This window comes from Mercenaria mercenaria, chromosome 11, assembly GCF_021730395.1.
Source record: "Mercenaria mercenaria strain notata chromosome 11, MADL_Memer_1, whole genome shotgun sequence".
NCBI lineage: Eukaryota > Metazoa > Mollusca > Bivalvia > Venerida > Veneridae > Mercenaria > Mercenaria mercenaria.
The window spans coordinates 52,431,313-52,451,051 of NC_069371.1; the positions used below are offsets into that span (position 1 = coordinate 52,431,313).

General features: G+C 35.8%; 1 protein-coding gene across 2 annotated transcripts in view; it reads left to right on the forward strand.

The window, feature by feature from the left end:
• LOC123531657 (ankyrin repeat and SOCS box protein 11-like) overlaps nt 1-18,243 on the forward strand; it is a 30,817-nt gene extending 12,574 nt beyond the window's left edge. For both annotated transcript variants that reach the window (XM_045312816.2, XM_045312813.2), the window contains 7 exons: nt 2,097-2,175; nt 6,179-6,232; nt 7,428-7,498; nt 8,135-8,193; nt 8,778-8,889; nt 9,833-9,889; nt 12,667-18,243. In XM_045312816.2, the coding sequence (XP_045168751.2) occupies nt 2,097-2,175; nt 6,179-6,232; nt 7,428-7,498; nt 8,135-8,193; nt 8,778-8,889; nt 9,833-9,889; nt 12,667-12,816 (582 nt within the window). In that variant the 3' untranslated portion in view covers nt 12,817-18,243. The remainder of the gene's footprint in view (nt 1-2,096; nt 2,176-6,178; nt 6,233-7,427; nt 7,499-8,134; nt 8,194-8,777; nt 8,890-9,832; nt 9,890-12,666) is intronic.
• Nucleotides 18,244-19,739: the final 1,496 nt, after the last annotated feature.

A 19,739-nucleotide genomic window follows, 5' to 3' on the forward strand; every position in this document is an offset into this window, starting at 1 on the left:
TGAGGTCAGTAGGTCAAAGGTCAAGGTCACAGTGACCTGTAACAGTTAAATGATTTCCAGATGATAATTCAAGAACGCTTGGGCCTAGGATGAAGAAAGTTGATAGGGAGGTTTATCATGACCAGTAGATGACCCCTAATAATGTTGAGATCAGTAGATTAAAGGTCAAGGTCACAGTGACTCGGAACAGTTAAATGGTTTCCGGATGATAATTCAAGAATGCTTGGGTCTAGGATTATGAAAGTTGATAGGGAAGGTAGTCATGAGCAGCAGATGACCCTATTGATTGGGGTCAGTAGGTTAAAGGTCAAGGTCAAAGTGACCTTGAACAGTTAAACAATTTCTGGGTGATAACTCAAGAACGCTTGGGCCTAGGATCACGAAAATTGATTTGGAGGTTTATCATGACCAGCAGATGACCTCTATTGATTTTGAGGTCAGTTTGTTAAAGGTCAATGTCACAGTGACCCGGAACAGTTAAACTGTTTCTTGACAGTAACTTGAGAACGCTTGGCCCTAGGATCACAAAACTTGATAGGGAAATTGATCATGATCAGCAGATGACCCCTATTGATTTTGAGGTCAGTAGGTCAAAGGTCAATTTCACAGTGACCTGGAACTGTTAAATGATTTCCGAATGATAACTCAAGAACGCTTGGGCCTATTATCATGAAAATTGATATGGAGGTTAATTATGACCAGCAGATGACCCCTATTGATTTTGAGTTGAATTGGTCAAAGATCACATTGACCAAGAACAGTTACTGTGAGATTTTTGTGTACAGTGACCAAATAATTTCTGTTACTTGTGCAATTACTGAATGCATCAAGGGGGGCATTTCGTGTTCTAGGAGCTCTAAATGTTATGAATTTCTATACACAGATATTATTTTTTGCCTTCAATATGTGGGTTAATCCCTTTAATCCTAATGTTTCGGCGTACTAACTTATTTTTCATGGCCATTTTTGGCGCATAAATTTAGCCCCATTCCCTTCTTCAAGAAGTATTATTTTCTCCCCATTTTTTTGACAATTAAAATTTTTATGAGAAATATTATTTTTTATTACAGTGCTCCCCCCCCCCCCCCCCCACCCCCCATTTTAGTGGTTACTGTGCGATTTTCTCCTCCTAACAGATCCTGTCATATCATTTCCCTAGAACTGAAAAAAAGCTTCTGCCTTAGTTCACCCGGCAAGGTTTCATTTTTCTTCGTTTTTGTCACACTGTTTTCCAGACTTCTGTTACACTGATTTTATTATCTTCTTTTAATTACTATGCTCATCGGTCACGGAAATATTTTAACACTGGATATTGACTTAAATCAAGAAATTCTTAATCAAATACCCGGTATATATAAACTTTCTGTGTTTGTCAAGTTCAGTCACATGTCATGTTTTCTCTTTTAGTGGCATACCATTTTCATTCCTAACAGTTTACACCTAACACACAAAGTAATAAAAATACTGTTAACCCTTACCCTGCTAAATTTCTATAATGGACTGGTCCGTCATTCAATTTGGGCAATACCATTTATTATTTGAAGGGGAGTTTACTGAAAATTTACTTACTGAATAGCGAACAGAGCAGACTGTGATCAGACTGCATGGATGTGCAGGCTGATCTTGGTCTGCACTGGTCGCAAAGGCAGAATTACTTGCCACCAGCAGGTTAAAGGTTAATATACTTCCATGTTTACTCATATTCTATGTACATCTAGTTATTTTTTCAATTTTCAAAATTAATATGAAATTTAGGCAGAATATGTTTAAAAGTACATGCCTTATCTGACTTTCCTAAGAAACTTGCCTCAGAAATGTACTAGTATCTTTTGCCTCAGTCGTTTTTGAATAATATTTAATTAATTATAGGTAAAAATCATATTTGGACATGCATTGATCTTTTATTACCATTAAAGTATTCTAAGATTTTACTTTTTGAAGTACTGTTACTGAACTTTTCCTAAAAACATTAACATTATTTTCCATATACCATACCTCTTACCTAATTATATACATGTACATGTTTCATTACAGTACGTAAGACGTATACCAGTATGCATCTGGTAAATGAACAATGTTTTATATTTGTTTTCCAGTTAATTGAGCAGTTTTTGACAGAGAATATAAAATTAGAAGGAAATGGTCCAGATGTAATACAGAGTCAGTTGTATATAGGTTTGTCTTTTTTTATTTTAAATTTGGTGTAGTTTGTGCTGTGGAAATTCTTAAATTCTGTGCTCAAAGGTGTAATCAAATGCACAGCCAAGTATTTATTTGTGATGCATATAGACAAAACAGATATATAAAAGAATTAGGAAGAAAATTATTCTCACATAAAAAGCATCTATTTTTGAATCCCCAAGCATTTTTTGGGTGGGCATCTAGATTTGCCTTTGTCTGTCTGTCTTGATTTCTGTCCGTTTGACATTTGTGTCACATGTAAAAAAAATAACCTAGAGTCATCAAACATTAGAGTATTATCTTAATCAGCATGTGAAGTTATACGAGCCCTTGCTCTTCTTTTTTAGCTCACCTGAGCCAAAGGCTCAGGGTGAGCTATTCTGATCACTCACCGTCCGGCATCCGTCGTCCGTAAACTTTTACTTTAAACGACATCTTCTCATAAACCGCTAGGCCAATTTCATCCAAACTTCACAGGAATGTTCCTTGGGTGAAGCTCTACAAAAATTGTTCAAAGAATTGAATTCCATGCAGAACTCTGGTTGCCATGGCAACCGAAAGGAAAAACTTTAAAAATCTTCTTCTCAAAAACCAGAAGCCCTAGAGCTTAGATATTTGACATATAGCATTTCCTAGGGGACCTCTACTAAAATTATTAAAATCATGACCCCGGGGTCAAAATTGACCCTGCCCCAGGGGTCACTTGATTTTACATAGATTTCTTTAGGAAAATCTTCAAATTTTTTAAAAAAATAAACCAGAAGGCCTAGAGCTTAGATATTTGACATGTAGCATTGCCTAGTGAACCTCTGCAAAATTTGTTCAAATCATGATGGGGTCAAAATTGACCCCACCCCAGGGGTCACTTGATTTTACATAGGAAAATCTTCAAAATTTTTCTAAAAATAAACCAGAAGGCCTAGAGCTTAGATATTTCACGTGTAGCATTGCCTAGTGGACCTCTACAAAATTGTTCAGATCTTGACCCCCCAGGTTCAAACTGATCCAGCCCTAGGGGTTACTTGATTGTACATAGGGAAATCTTCATAAATTTGCTGAAAATAAAACTGAAGGCCTAGATCTTAGATATTTGATATGTAACATTGCATAGTAGACTTCTACAAACTTTGTTCAAATCATGACCCCCGGGGTAAAATTGGCCCCGCCCCAGGGGTTACTTGATTGTACATCGTAAAATCTTTGACATTGAAACATGTAGCTCATATTATTCAGGTGAGCGATCCAGGGTCATCATGACCCTCTTGTTTACTGGTATTATCATCCTATAGACAAAACTTTAGTTTTGATTTCTTAACAATAAAGATAGTTTGCTGAGTAGCTTTCACCATGGATGCATGGACCCTAAAAGACGCAGTCCATCAATATTCCAATCTATAGTTACACATTTGATAAAATATGAAATGGGGACCTCCATGGCCGAGTGGTTAAGGTCGCTGACTTCAAATCACTTGCCCCTCATGGATGTGGGTTTGAGCCTCACTCAGGGCGTTGAATTCTTCATGTGAGGAAGCCATCCAGCTGGCTTACGGAAGGTCAGTGGTTCTACCCAGGTGCACGCTCATGATAAAATAATGCACGGAGGGGCACCTGGGGTCTTCCTCAACCATCAAAGCTGTAAAGTCGCCATATGACCTATAATTGTGTTGGTGCGAATTAAACCCAACAAAACAAAAACAAAATAGGAAACAGAAATTTGAAAAAAAAAATAAGAAAAGATTTTACAGTACATGATTTATGTACTGATATTCTAGTTAATGTTGAACACCCAGGAGGCATTATAGTGTTTGAACTGTTATTCAGTCTGTCTGTTGAATCGTCACACTTTCTTGTTTTCTCAGCTCCTCCTTTAGTTTCCATCCAGTTGAAATGAAACTTGTTCATCATCAAAATAAAGTGGACATGTGCATTATCTTTGGGACTTTCATGTCCATTTTTAGCTAACATGTCACTTTGTGACAAGGTGAGCTTTTGTGATCGCGCAGCATCCGTCGTCCGTCCATGCATACATGCGTCCGTGCGTGCGTAAACTTTTCCTTGTGACCACACTAGAGGTCATATTTTTCATGGGATCTTTATGAAAGTTGGTCAGAATGTTCGTCTTGAAGATATCTAGGTCAAGTTTGAAACTGGGTCACGTGCGGTCCAAAACTAGGTCAGTAGGTCTAAAAATAGAAAAATCTTGTGACCTCTCTAGAGGCCATACTTTTCAATGGATCTTCATGAAAGTTGGTCAGAATGTTTACCTTGATGATATCTAGGTCAGATCCAAAACTGGGTCATGTGCCTTCAAAAACTAGGTCAGTAGGTCAAATAATAAAAAAACCTTGTGACCTCTCTAGAGGCCATATTTTTCATGGGATCTGTATGAAAGTTGGTCTGAATGTTCATCTTGATGATATCTGAGTCAAGTTTGAAAGTGGGTCAACTGCGGTCAAAAACTTGGTCAGTAGGTCTAAAAATAGAAAAACCTTGTCACCTCTCTAGAAGTCATACTATTGAATGGATCTTCATGAAAATTGGTCAGAATGTTTACCTTGATGATATCTAGGTCAAGTTTAAAACTGGGTCACATGCCTTCAATAACTAGGTCAGTAGGTCAAATAATACAAAAACCTTATGACCTCTCTAGAGGCCATATTTTTCATGGGATCTGTATGAAAGTTGGTATGAATATTCATCTTGATGATATCTAGGTGAAGTTCGAAACTGGGTCAACTGTGATCACAAACTAGGTCAGTAGGTCTAAAAATAGAAGAACATTGTGACCTCTCTAGAGGCCATACTTTTCAATGGATCTTCATGAAAGTTGGTCAGAATGTTTACTTTGATGATATCTAGGTCAAGTTTGAAACTGAGTCATGTGCCTTCAAAAACTAGGTCAGTAGGTCAAATAATAAAAAACCTTGTGACCTCTCTAGAGGCCATATTTTTCATGGGATCTGTATGAAAGTTAGTTTGAATGTTCATCTTGATGATATCTGGGTCAAGTTCGAAACTGGGTCAACTGCGGTCAAAAACTTGGTCAGTAGGTCTAAAAGTAGAAAAACCTTGTGACCTCTCTAGAAGCCATACTATTGAATGGATCTTCATGAAAATTGGTCAGAATGTTTATCTTGATGATATCTAGGTCAAGTTTAAAACTTGGTCACATGCCTTTAATAACTAGGTCAGTAGGTCAAATAATACAAAAACCTTATGACCTCTCTAGAGGCCATATTTTTCATGGGATATGTATGAAAGTTGGCCTGAATGTTCATCTTGATGATATCTAGGTCATGTTCGAAACTGGGTCAGCTGTGGTCAAAAACTAGGTCAGTAGGTCTAAAAATAGAAAAACCTTGTGACCTCTCTAGAGGCCATACATTTGAATGGATCTTCGTGAAAATTAGTCAGAATGTTCACCTGGATGATATCTAGGTCAAGTTCGAAACTGAGTCACGTGTCATCAATAACTAGGTCAGTAGGTCAAATAATTAAAAAATCTTGTGACCTCTCTAGAGGCCATATTTTTCAATGGATCTTCATGAAAATTGGTCAGAATTTTTATCTTGATGATATCTAGGTCAGGTTCAAAACTGGGTTACATGAGCTCAAAAACCAGGTCACTGTGTCAAATAATAGAAAAAAAACAATGTCATACTCAGTTCAAAACTGGGTCATGTGGGGACAGGTGAACGATTCAGGACCATCATGGTCCTCTTGTTTTAATATGAGATATGGTCTTGTTTTTTGACTTTGAAATTTTACAACTACATCAGAACATTGTAAACTCAACTCCTACAAGCTCCATCAAAATAAAATAAAACTCATGGTATAGTGTGAAGTTGTCATGGGCGTAATATTTGGACTTACATGTCCATTTGTTCAGGCTGAAGGAATGACCTTATTTTGCACTTTATTAATATTATTCTGTCAAGCATTTTCATGGAGCATGTGTCTTACAGTGTTGACATTCTTGTTTTATGTTATATTTCAGCTTGTTTTTGGGGCATTAAAGATGTAGTAGACCATTTGTTGAGAAACAAAACAGGTAAACATTTGATTACTTATTATATACTGTGATATTATTAAAATTCGTGGGGGACTAATTTTCGTGGTTGAGTTAATCCATGAAATTTAATCCCAACGAACAAGTAAAATTCCCATTCATTTTATGTTTAAAAGTTGATATCCTCGAATTCATATCCCCACAAAATTGCCGTTTTGACCAAAACCACGAAATTTAATGATTTTACAGTATACAGATCACCTGTGATCAGAGACCACCTAGCTGTATTGACCACCAGTTTGTTTTACAACTGAAACATTCACAGTATATTTTAACCTGAAGGTAAGAATAGAATTTCCCTGCTTACAAAAACAACTTACTGGCATATGTGTAAGCTTATTGTAGTTGCCATCAAAAACTGATATGGGTGATTCGTCCAGAAGGCTGATAGTAATTTCAGTGGAAGGATAGGGCAAGGTACAGAAGATGTTCAAGTTCCAAAAGGGTTCACGGTGTAAATAACCCAAACATGGGACTCATCTGAATGTTAGTACCGGTAATGTTTTATTTGAAAAGAGGGCTCAAACTCTCAACCACCTACTGACTTTACAGAGCGTGGTATGTAGATACATTTTTGACTGTAAATGACATCTCCAAAAGAGCAGATACCTTTGTACAAAGACAGGTACTTTTTGCCTCAGACAAGTTTCTTAATAAGGTAACCAGTCCAAAACAAAAGCAACCTTTCTTCAAACAGTTTTCAGTTTTTCCACTGGAGGTTTTACTGTAAGACATGATTATTTATTTGTATAGCTTCTAGAAGCCATTTTGTTTATTTAATTCTGAATGCTGGTATGGAAAGTTTCTAAAAGGTGTTGATTTCCTGGGACTGTTCAGTGGACACTAAAAGTTTAAGAATGAACTGTCATTGTGAGCCAAATATTTAAAAGGCCAGTTCGAATCATTTTTACGACAAAATTTTGAAGAAACAACTTGCCGCCATCAAAAAAAACTTGTGAACAGTGGATTAAGTGACTCTCAATTTAATACTGTAGACTGAATGTCAGGTGGCATTTCTTTCAAAACTTGCCCTAGTTTATATTATTTTTTTCTAAAGTTCATTACGTGGGGTTGTAGCAGTCGGTATTCATTTAAGAATGATAGGTTTTAATACTTAATGATACCCATTAAACTATTCTTTGACAAGCCTGATACTTTATATATTCTATCATTTCAGATGTAAACAGACAGAATAAATTAACATTGTGGACACCTCTTCATGCAGCTACTTTCCAAGAGTATGGACCTGTAAGTATTTATACAGATGTATGTCTGTCGTAATGCGTGTGTCATTTTCTCCTTCCTGCAGTAAAAATAGAATCCCTGGATAATTGAACAAACCTAATGCACCCCAAGCCACATGCAGCACAGTTTAAGAAATGACTCAGTTCATACTGTGACTATTCAACTTTGAGCAATGGAGAGTGACCCCACTGGTGGCCCTGGGGACATTATTTCAGACACGTGCAGGCATCAAGGTACACCACTGGCCATCTATGAACTAGTTGGATAGCTTCCTTGCATAAAATAACCCTGTATCCAAAGTTGTGTTTTCAAACCTAGAGCAATGAGGAGCAACTAATTTAAAATTAGTGACTTAAAAAGCCTAACAAATGACCAAGGCATTGTTTTATCTAGGCAAAATAAGGCATAAAAAACATTTTGTACATGGTGGGGGGCTATTTTGGTATCACTTTATTCTGCCCATCTGGTCTGGTCAAAATTATTTAAGTCATCCTTCAAGGGATTTATAATAACTTGGCACAACGGTAGAATGCTATGAGAGGAAGTGTTAAAAATATGAACTGTAACAGAATCTATAATAATTTTAGAGCATTCGCCTTTCTGTTCTTAAATTTTCACATTTTTAACATTCGTTTTCAGATAGTGATGTTGTTATTAGAATATGGTGCTAAACCAGACAGTCCAGACTCAGTCGGCAGGTAAATATTGTTTTTCCTCATTTTTTTAGGAAATTATAGTAAACTTTTTCTTTTTCCATGTGCTTACGGAGGCATATATGACAATTGATACAATGTTTCTGTCCACCTAGGTTAGTGGGAACTTGAGTTGAGATTTCAAAAGTGATCAGACTTTGTTTAAAAGGTTGCTAAAGTATTGTAATTAAATACACATTTTCAGTCTGTATTGTACTCTTGAAGTTGACAAGCATCTCCACTACAAAACTTGCACATATTTCTCCTTGCATATTATTTTCTTGTCACATTTGATTACAAAGGCTATTCTTCTGTAAGGTTGGTTTTACATTAAGTCTGATAAAGATTGAATTTTATTGCTCACTAGATTACACATGTAACCTTCTTAGTTACAATAGAGTGTAAATCCTTGGAAAATGAGAGTGGAAATTTTCACATGAAAATCTTTGTTGCCATTAAACATTCTGTATTGAATTTGCCAAAATAGTATTCAAAACATTTCAAAACACAATGGAATCATAATTAACTTTGTTTAATTGGTATTTATAGCAAGATTTTCATAATAAAACTTTTTTTTTTCAATTTTATAGAACTCCTATAGATTTTGCCTCAGCATCAGATAAAATTTGGCCACATTTTGCTGCACTTGGTTGCAAGCGTGTTTCAAGAGCAGAGTTAGTGGAGAAGAGAGTGCTCAGACCAGTAAGTTAATTTCTGTTGTCTCGTAACAGAGAAGAGAGTGCTTAGACCAGTAAGTTAACTTTTATTGGCACAGAGCAAGGAAGAGAATGCTCAGACTACCAAGTTAATTTGAAATGTCACAGAGCAGAGATGAAAGTGCTTACAACAGTAAGCTAACTTCTAGGGGCCTCCATTGCTTACTGGTTGAGTCCGCTGACTTCAAATCATTTGCTCTTCGCTGATGTGGGTTCGAGCCTCGCGTAGGGTATAGAATTCATCTTGTGAGGAAGCTATCCAGCTGGCTTACAGATGAGTGATTTTGTTTTGAGAAAAAAATATGACTGATCAACGCCTTTTGTACTTAATATTTTCAAAACAAACTAAAAACTAGTTTTAGCTTTCATTGTTGTAACACTTTGGATAACATTTTTATATGTGAAGTTTGGAAATTTAAGAAAATTTGTTTGTTTTACATGTGAGAACAGATATCTGTCACTCATGAATACCAGATCTTACATTTTCTTACATTACATTTACATTGTGGCTATGCCATTCATGATAATTACTGTATCATATGTTCATTCGGTAAAAAGATATTGTGATCTTATACCCAAGCCGGTATATTTTACACATTCTGATTCTGCATATATTTATAAGATTATGTTGTTATTTATCAAAGTCTTTCATGCAACATTATCTGATCTTGATAAAAACTTTAATGTTAAATTGAAAGTAAGATTTATAGGGGAAAGTAAGCAATTGTATAATCTGTGAAACTTGCAGTAAGGCATTTATAAAATCAAGAAGGGGCAGGCTGCTCAGTTTTAAGGTCATTAGGAGTTCAGACTCCTTTAGCATCTTGAGTCCATCTCTATGTAACAATTTCAAAAATGAATACATGTAATAGGAATCAGACTTAAATGCTCTTCCAGCTAACCTTAATGTGTTCAATATTGTATTTCAGTCATCTAGTCAATTTGCGGGTAGAAAAATGAGAGTCCCAGGTCAAGGAATACAGATGGTAAGCAAGTCTGATTTTAATGTGATGATAGATATTATACTTACTGTTACATCTGCATTCACGTCAGCATTTGCATCCCTATTGGTGAGGTTTCAGTATGTAAGATGGCAACTCTGGTACTTCACACACTTATTTACTTGGACGATTGGACTTAAAACATAGGCTTCATACTATAAATGCAGAAATTTTCGCAAGGGTTTAATTTTCCCTATATTTGCGAGGCCCTACATCTCACGAAAATTAATCCTCGCATAAATATTTACGATATGTATAATTCAGAATAAAGTAGAATATCATTTTAACAATTTCACACATACTAAACCCAGCAAATACTCGGAATTTCAAATTCGTGAAGTAATGCTGTTATGTCCCTTTTGCTACTTTTTCATGCAAGATTTATTTTGATACACACACTTCAGATTAATGAACTGACAGGACATAACATATCATTATGGCATTCCTGACACAGAATACTAAGAGACAGTGTCAAGAAAAAAAATGTATCATGTGATAAATTTTTTTTTTTTTTTTTTGTGTATATTGGGGAGGGGGAGGCGGGTAATGTAATATGTGGGGTGGGATATAATGATGTGATACTGAGGGACAATATCAAGAAAAAATAAGGCTAAAAGTAAAACAATGATATTGGGGCTAAGAAACAGATTTAAAGGAATTTGGTGGAGGATCACTTAACTTAGTCTTAAGAAAGCGGCAGTGAAATTATTTGATAGGGGAAACTAGCCCCATCCATAGTGGCAATGTTTTTTAATGAAGGAATTCGGTTGAAAGCCACGTGAGGAACATTTCTGTGTAATTATTTCAAATTTGGGCCAGGAGTGTTTGAGAAGTTTTTTAAAGTTTTTCCTTTTGGTTGCCATAGCAAATAGAATTCTGTATGGATGACCAAGATTTGAAGGAACATTCCATTTGAAGTTTGGTTGAAATTGGCTGATGTTTAGTAGGAGATGTTCTTTACAGAAATTGCGGATAAGGGACTGACAGACTTACGACAGACATCCACTGTTCCTAAAAGCCCTCCATGAATCATTCATGGGAATTCTGTTCAAAATAAGGAAAGCACTTGAATTATTTTATTGAAAAGATTTGTAAATTTTAGCTTTTTATGCCCCCGAAGGGAGGCATATAGTTTTTGAACCGTCTGTCCGTCTGTCAGTCTGTCAGTCTGTCGGTCTGTCAGTCTGTCCGCAATTTTCGTGTCCAGTCCATATCTTTGTCATCGATGGATGGATTTTCAAATAACTTGGCATGAATGTGTACCACAGTAAGACGACGTGTCGCGCGCAAGACCCAGGTCCGTAGCTCAAAGGTCAAGGTCACACTTAGACATTAAAGGATAGTGCATTGATGGGCGTGTCCGGTCCATATCTTTGTCATCGATGGATGGATTTTCAAATAACTTGGCATGAATGTGTACCACAGTAAGACGACGTGTCGTGCGCAAGACCCAGGTCCGTAGCTCAAAGGTCAAGGTCACACTTAGACATTAAAGGATAGTGCATTGATGGGCGTGTCCGGTCCATATCTTTGTCATCGATGGATGGATTTTCAAATAACTTGGCATGAATGTGTACCACAGTAAGACGACGTGTCGCGCGCAAGACCCAGGTCCATAGCTCAAAGGTCAAGGTCACACTTAGACATTAAAGGATAGTGCATTGATGGGCGTGTCTGGTCCATATCTTTGTCATCGATGGATGGATTTTCAAATAACTTGGCATGAATGTGTACCACAGTAAGACGACGTGTCATGCGCAAGATCCAGGTCCGTAGCTCAAAGGTCAAGGTCACACTTAGATGTTAAAGGTCTTTTTTCATGATAGTGCATTGATGGGCGTGTCCGGTCCATATCTTTGTCATTCATGCATGGATTTTAAAATAACTACGCATAAATGTGTGACACAGTAAGACGACATGTCGCGCGCAAGACCCAGCTCCGTAGGTCAAAGGTCCTAAACTCGAACATCGGCCATAACTATTCATTTAAAGTGCCATCGGGGGCATGTGTCATCCTATGGAGACAGCTCTTGTTTGGTCTATAAATTTTGCGTCAGTTGATATATCTGATTTTTGTCTTGATTAAACAACGATCAGGCTGTTGTACTTATTAACTAAAACAGAAATTCTGATTGATTCTCCCAACATCTTGTCAACCCCTTGAAGGATTATTGTATCACATGGCACAACTGATTGCCAAAGTAGATCATGCCTTCCTTTACTAAAAGTGTTTGTAATGTTGTTAAACTTTTCATAGAGGGTGGGCTAGTTGAGTCGTGGGATTTGTTACTAGGACCTGTGTCTGTAACCTGCTGTTGGGAAGTAGTCAAATTATCCAAGTCATTTAATCAATATAAAAATAGCCGAATCATCAGTTAATCATGACTGAAATATCTGAGTTGTATAATTTCTGGTAAAAGTTTGTCAAAAAAGCTAACTTTCAAGATTTTGGACAAAAAAAAATGGTAATTTGCTTATTTTAACTAAACACCCATGACTGATATATTGTTTTCAAATTTTTGTCCGCTTAGAAATAATTTTATGTGAATTTGAATAAACTAAAATTGTAATTTTTCCATCTGAACAGTTATAAACTAATTTTGGGTATTGTTAGGACATGAGAATTACTGTAGTCAGTAATTAAAACTTTCCTTGATGATTATGTCAAGAACCATTTATTCACAATGTTTTGACTTCCATTTTTGGTACCATGTCAGTGCCAGTTTAAAATCTGTTTAGTAATAATATATTTACTGTTGTAGGCCTCCTATGATCGGGCAGAATCCAAATACGAATACAACAGTGATCCATTTATACAGGCAGCTGTTACAGGGGATGTGTTAGCAGACCAAGGTGAAAGTTCAAATCTAGGTTCTACGTCTAGTAATCCTCAGTTCTCAATGTGGAGATGATACAGGACTCAAGTTTTATGTTACAGGATAGGAACATGATTGTGAGATGTGATACAAGTTAAAAAGACCATATTCCCACATTACCCTTCTCAAAGAATGGCTGTAACTGTCACCATAAAGGGGAACATTTTACAATATTTTCATATTGTCATTTTTATCAGCCTTTTCTGTTAATGTTGTTATTTATATTGATACCATGGCTTAACTTGTTATATTTTCAAAGGACTCATTTTCAACAATAAGCTTCAATAAGATGTCGCAAGGTTTATGATTCCAAACAAACCGTCTATTCAGGAAGAATCTAATAGAATGTTAAATATTTTTAATCTTGTGAATCTTAAATATCCTTTTAATATTGCTCAAGAATTCTGTTTTATGTTTATAAGCTCAAAAGTTCAGATTATTTTTCTTCTTTTTCACTTTTTCAAGGACATTCCAATTTAACATTCCATATCTTCACAATGTCACATTTCCTAACAAAGACTTGAGATTAGCTGCAATATTCATTTTTTTTTCACTACAGAAAATTGTACACTCACAGGCAAAAGAACAGGAGTAATTAATTTCAAATAATTTTCAGTTTTTTTGGTGGTTTTTTTTTTTCACAGATATATGTTTGAATTTGTGTTCATTTCGGAAGAGTTTTGAAGTAGCTTGCATTTGTAGAAAGGTGTTTGTAACTCTTCGCCTCCATCATCACAATGGGATTAAAAAATATTAAATAATCTAAGAATATAAGACCAAATATGAAATTCAGTTTAGACATATACTTATTTATTTAGATTGACTTTTCAAAGAACAGGTAGAGCTATTGCACTCACCCATTTGTCTGCATTCAGATTTGGTTAAGCCTTTGTATGTTAACTGGTATCTTAGTAACCACTTGTGGGCATGAATTGAAACTTGTTCACTGAGATGATGTGACCAGGTTCCATAACTCTACTTTGCATCTTTACAAAAAGGTGCCCCCTTTTTTTTCGACTTAGCAGTTTTTTGTTTAGTTTTTGCATATAAGCTGGTATCTCAGTACCCAACAATGGGGATGAATTGAAACTTAACACACTAGTCCATTGTGATGAGCTGACATGAATTTTACAGGTTCTATAACTCTGTCTTGCATTTTTACAAAATTATGCCCTGTTTTTTACTTTATATTCATTCGAATAATTAACTTTGTTTAGTGACAAGGCTGTTGAATAGTCAAGCGTTGCTGTCCTCCGACAGCTCTTGTTTCACAACAGGCTGATACCTAATGAAAAAATATGTTTTAGGCCTGACTTTTTAAAGAATGGGTTGAGATTTTGCTTTTGTCAATTCATCAATGTCTGTGTCCCATTTTGGTTAAGTTTTTATAAGTAAGCTGATATCTCTGCAGCCATGCATGAGAAATGTTTGAAATTTAACTCGCTTGTTCACTGTGATGATCTGCATGGGTTCACAACTCTGTTTTGCATTTTTACAGAGATATGCCCTGTTCCCAAGTTTTCATATTCATTAAACTTTTTTTTCAGTGACTGGGCTTTTGAAAAGTTGAGCATTGCTGTCCTCTGACAGTCGTTGTTGTATGTTTAATTATTTTTAAGCCATTTCTGTCAATGTTGAAGAATACTGACTTAGAGTTTTTGCTATTTTTATGTTTTGTTTACACTAGTTGTTATGAATCATTGTGTTTTCTCATATAAATAATTCCTCCTCTAGAAAAAAATCTCAGTTTTATGATTTGAAACAGCTTTGAATCTGCCTTTGAAGTTTTCTTGACAAGTGTTCTGTGCAAGATTGTCATAAAAACTGTAGAGAAACTTGATATTCAGCATATAAGCAGAATCTCAATAATGAACCTGGTTGGACAAAAATACACAAGTGAAAAGTCGTGACTTCTAAATCATTATTCTTCAAAGCATTTTTACTTGTTTATGTATTATGGGTACATTTGTAATTTTTTCTACACACTTTCCCACCATTAAGGTAGTTCTGCATGTTTGGATTGAAATGTTTTCTACAATGTAGAATTTGATTAAACCTTGAGTTTTCAAAACTTCAGAATATACTTAGAACATTCAGCAAATAAAAAAGATATGGCCGTGTGCTTAATTTTTTGCTAGACTGATTTAAAAAATTTGGACTGCAAGCAATTTTTCATAATGGGATTCTATGGGAAAATCACAACTTTCATAACGTTTTCGGGAATAGAAATTTTTCTACAATGTAGATTTTAATGAAACTTCTCATAGTTGTAAATAAACATATGTTCTGTAATATGGTAAAACAAGAGATCACAGAGTGATCTTGGCGCCCACCAATGTGCCATTTTTGTGTGTTCCAAATTTCAAGACTTACTGACTAGCTCAAGGTCAAGTTTCATTTCCGTACATAACACTGTGCATATGGTCTAAATTCGAAAGCTGTAGCTTGAGAAATGTGAAAATAGGTCACTAGGTCAAAATCAAGGTCAAATTTTATTTCGGAATACAGAACTATGCATGTGGTCCAAATTTGAAGCCTGTACCTTTAAAAATGTGAAAGTAGGTCACTAGGTCAATGTAAAGGTCAAAGTTTGTTTCGGTACATAAAACCATGCATGTGGTCCAAATTTGAAGGCTGTAGCTTGAGAAACGTGAAAGTAGGTCACTGGGTCAAAATCAAGGTCAAATTTCATTTCTGAACACGAAATTATGCATGTGGTCCAAATTTGAAGCCTGTACCTTCAAAAATGTGAAAGTAGGTCACTAGGTCAATGTCAAGGTCAAAGTTTATTTCAGTGCACAAAACTATGCATGTGTTCCAAATTTGAAGGCTGTAGCTACAGAAATGTGAAAGTAGGTCATTAGGTCAAAACCAAGGTCAACTCATATCAAGGTTAATCTTGCCACTCAAAACCATACATGTGGTCCAAATTTGAATGTTGTAGGTTATTGACAAGAAGTTTATAAAAGCTTTTCCCTATATAAGTCTATATGAACCATGTGACCCCCAGGGCGGGGCCATATTTGACCCTAGAGGGATAATTTTAATAAACTTGGTAGAGAACCACTAGACGATGCTACATTACAAATATCAAAGCCCTAGGCTTTGTGGTTTGGACAAGAAGATTTTCAAAGTTTTTCCCTATATAAGTCTATGTAAACCATGTGACCCCCGGGGCGGGGCCATATTTGACTTTGGGGGGATAGTTTGAACAATCTTAGTAGAAGAACAGTAGATGATGTCACATACAAAATATCAAAGCCCTAGGCCCTGTGGTTTTGGACAAGAGGTTTTTCAAAGTTTTTCCCTATATAAGTCTATAAACCATGTGACCCCCGGGGCGGGGCCATATTAGACCCCAGGGAAATAATTTGAATCATCTTGGTAGAGGACCACTAGATGATGCTTCATACCAAATATCAAAGCCCTAGGCTCTGTGGTTTTGGGCAAGAAGATTTTCAAAGTTTTTCCCTATATAAATCTATGTAAATTATAGAAATAAACAAAGGGCCATAACTTACTAAAAAATTGTTGAACCAGTCTGACTTTCAGGGGGACACAACTAGGGTACCAATACATCATTCTGACAAAGTTTGGTCAAAATCCCCCTGGTAGTTTCTGAGGAGATGCGATAACGAAAAATTGTTAACGGAAGGACGGACGGAATGACGGACGGACGGACGGACGGAAGGACGACGGACCACGGACGCAGAGTGATTTGAATAGCCCACCATCTGATGATGGTGGGCTAATAAAATGTGTAGGCCCATGTGCTTGTTTTTGAGCTATTTAACCCTGATTAAAGTGAACCGCACATTTCAAACTAATTTTAAGACATTATTTTGACTTATTTAACATGTAAGATGTTTTAATACCACAGTTTAACTTTAGAAAGATAGTATAAGTGACATTGTAAAAAAATTACATACAGGTTGCCATTAATTCATAAAATGATTTTCATTACGTACGCCGAATCCAGGCTTTATTCTACGTTTTCCGGATAAATGATGTTACGCCATCACTTCCGGTTTGTCAAACGTGCAGAACTACCTTATTTAAATCTTTTTTTTGTATATTTTATTTATTCTAAAATACATGTACACAGTAATCTCAATACAACATTATTAGGATAATGCATTTGTGATATCATTATTGGCTCAAGACTATTTTTTGTGAACATTTCTTGAGTTCAACTCAGTCAGAATGAAATCTGATTTAAATCTTTGAAATTTGGACTCTGAATATTAATTTGTCCAAGGAATATCCAAATTGGCTAAAGCCAAGAAATTTTATTCCATGGAAATTTCACAATTTCACAGTAATATCGATATTGGTATATGTGCTTTTTGTAAAGCTTATTATTTCAAGCTGATTGAACTGTCACATTTCAGTGTGGTTTATTTATTTTTACATTTTCAAATTTACATGTATACTGTTACGTCTGGTTAAAATAAATAATGAATCAATAAAGGGCAATTACTCTGTTTATACTACTGCTTAAAATTTGAGATTTGAATACAAGACAGTCTAGTTCCTAAAATGATGTAATTTATCTTTGAAACTGAAGACAATATCAAATATTATAACAAACACATACTAAAAGCAAAACCTTTTGCCCTCCTAAAAAGTTGTCTCAGTATGGAAAAATGAGTTCATAAACTGAGACTTAACTTTGTAGCTGGAAGCAAGTTATATTGAGATTACTTTGTGCATGAAGACATTTATTTATGATTTATGCTTACATCTTGTGTTTTTAAGTGCTGTTGTGTACATTTTTCAATGGACATTTGTTCTGAAACTTTAAAAGGAGTAAACAGTCTATAATGTGCTATAACTTGTGAAATTTTCAGTAAAATTGCTTGAGTAATATATTACAATTATTTTGATGGATATATATAATGTGGAAATTATAATTATTATCCTGGTAAAAGTGGCCTTTTCAAACAGTTTTCAGTAAAAAAAATAGTGAAATTTGTGGAAATAAGTTATTACTAATTTTAAGTATTGCCAAGTATTCCTGTAAAAAATTATTGCCCAGTTTTCCGATAAAGAACAGCTGAGTATTCATCAAAAGAATTTTTGCTAATATCTACAAGAATATTGCTAAGTATTCCTGAAACAAATTATTTTTAAGAAATTCCTGTGAAGAATAATTGCGGAATATTTCTGAAACAAATTATTTCCAATAAATTCCTGTGAAGAATAATTGCCGAATATTTCTGTAACAAATAATTCCTGTGAAGAATTATTGCCGACTATTTCTGTAACAAATCATTGCCGAGTACTCCTGTAAAGCACAAAGAAAATGTTTCAGAGGAGTAAAGCAGAATTGTTTTTTGCAAATAAAATTTATCGGATTTCCAGTATGTCTCGATAGTTTCAGTAAAATACATTATGTTATATTGTTGTTCGATTGTTGTACAATGCACAGGTTTTACCGTAAATAAAATAATTATAATAACACTTTTAAAACTTGTTTTTCTTGGGTACATTGAGCACAAAACTGTTTTGCCCGCTTGGATGGTAGAACACTAGACTTGTAAAGATCAAGGTGTCTCAGCATGCCCCCCCACCCCTTCCCCAAACATGCGAGGCACAAAAATGTGAAGTTGCAACTAAGTAACAGGCAAAACATACTGTAACTAGAAGATGCTTTTGTAGAAAAGCGCATGTCTCCCCCAATGCACAGTCGTATAGGCAAGAAGTCAATAGGAGATGGGAGCTAATATTGGAAGATAGAAAGACACTGATGGTTGGCTGCAATAGGGATCATCTACTTGGCATGTCCTATCATCCCATTAAGTTTCAACATTCTAGGCCTAGTGGTTCACAAGTTATTAATTGGAAACGGTTTTCCATGTTCAGGCCCCTGTGACCTTCATCTTTGATCGAGTGACCCCAAAATCAGTAAGGGTCGTCTACTCTGCATGTCCAATCATCCTATTAAGTTTCAACATTTTAGGTCAAGTTATTGATTGGAATGAGTTTTCTATGTTCAGGCCCCTGTGACCTTGACCTTAGCTCAAGTGACCCTAAAAAGGATAAGGGTCATCTACATTTCAAGTCCTATCAATATATGAAGTTTGATGGTTCTAGGTCAAATGGTTCTCAAGTTCTTGACCAGAAATGGATTTTAATGTTCTGTCCACTGCAACCTTGACCTTAAAAAGAGTGACCCCAAAATCAATAAGGATCATCTACTCTGCATGTCCAATAATCCTAAGGAAGTCCTATCAATATATGAAGTTTGATGGTTCTAGGTCAAGTGGTTCTCCAGTTACTGACCAGAAATGGTTTTCCAAGTTCAGGCTCCTGTGACCTTGACCTTTAACAGAATGACCCCAAAATCAATAGGGGGTCATCTACTCTGCATGACCAATCATCCTTTGAAGTTTCAACATTCTGGGTCCAGTGGTTCTCAAGTTATTGATCGGAAATGATTTTCCATGTTCAGGCCCCTGTGACCTTAACCTTTAACAGAGTGACCCCCAAAATCAATAGGGGTCGTCTACTCTGCACGACCAATCATCCTATGAAGTTTCAACATTCTGGGTCAAGTGGTTCTCCAGTTATTGATCGGAAATAGTTTTCCATGTTCAGGCTCCTGTGACCTTGACCTTTGATGGAGCGACCCCAAAAACAATGGGGGTTGTCTACTCCATAAGCCCTGCCACCCTACTAAGTTTGAAGGTTCTAGGTCAAATGGTTGTCCAGTTATTGATCAGAAATGAAGTATGACGGACGGACAGGGCAAAAACAATATGACATAATCATCCAGGGAGTTTCTACCATTAAACAAAAGTTACAATCTAGGGCATCTGATTGAATTTGTGAAAACTTTCAACACTTTGAAAAAGACCAAAATCTAAAGCCTGACAAAAGTAAGTGGATGTCAAATCTTTACAAAAATTTAGACATCTACAAAAGACACTCAACAACATCAAAACAAAACATACAGA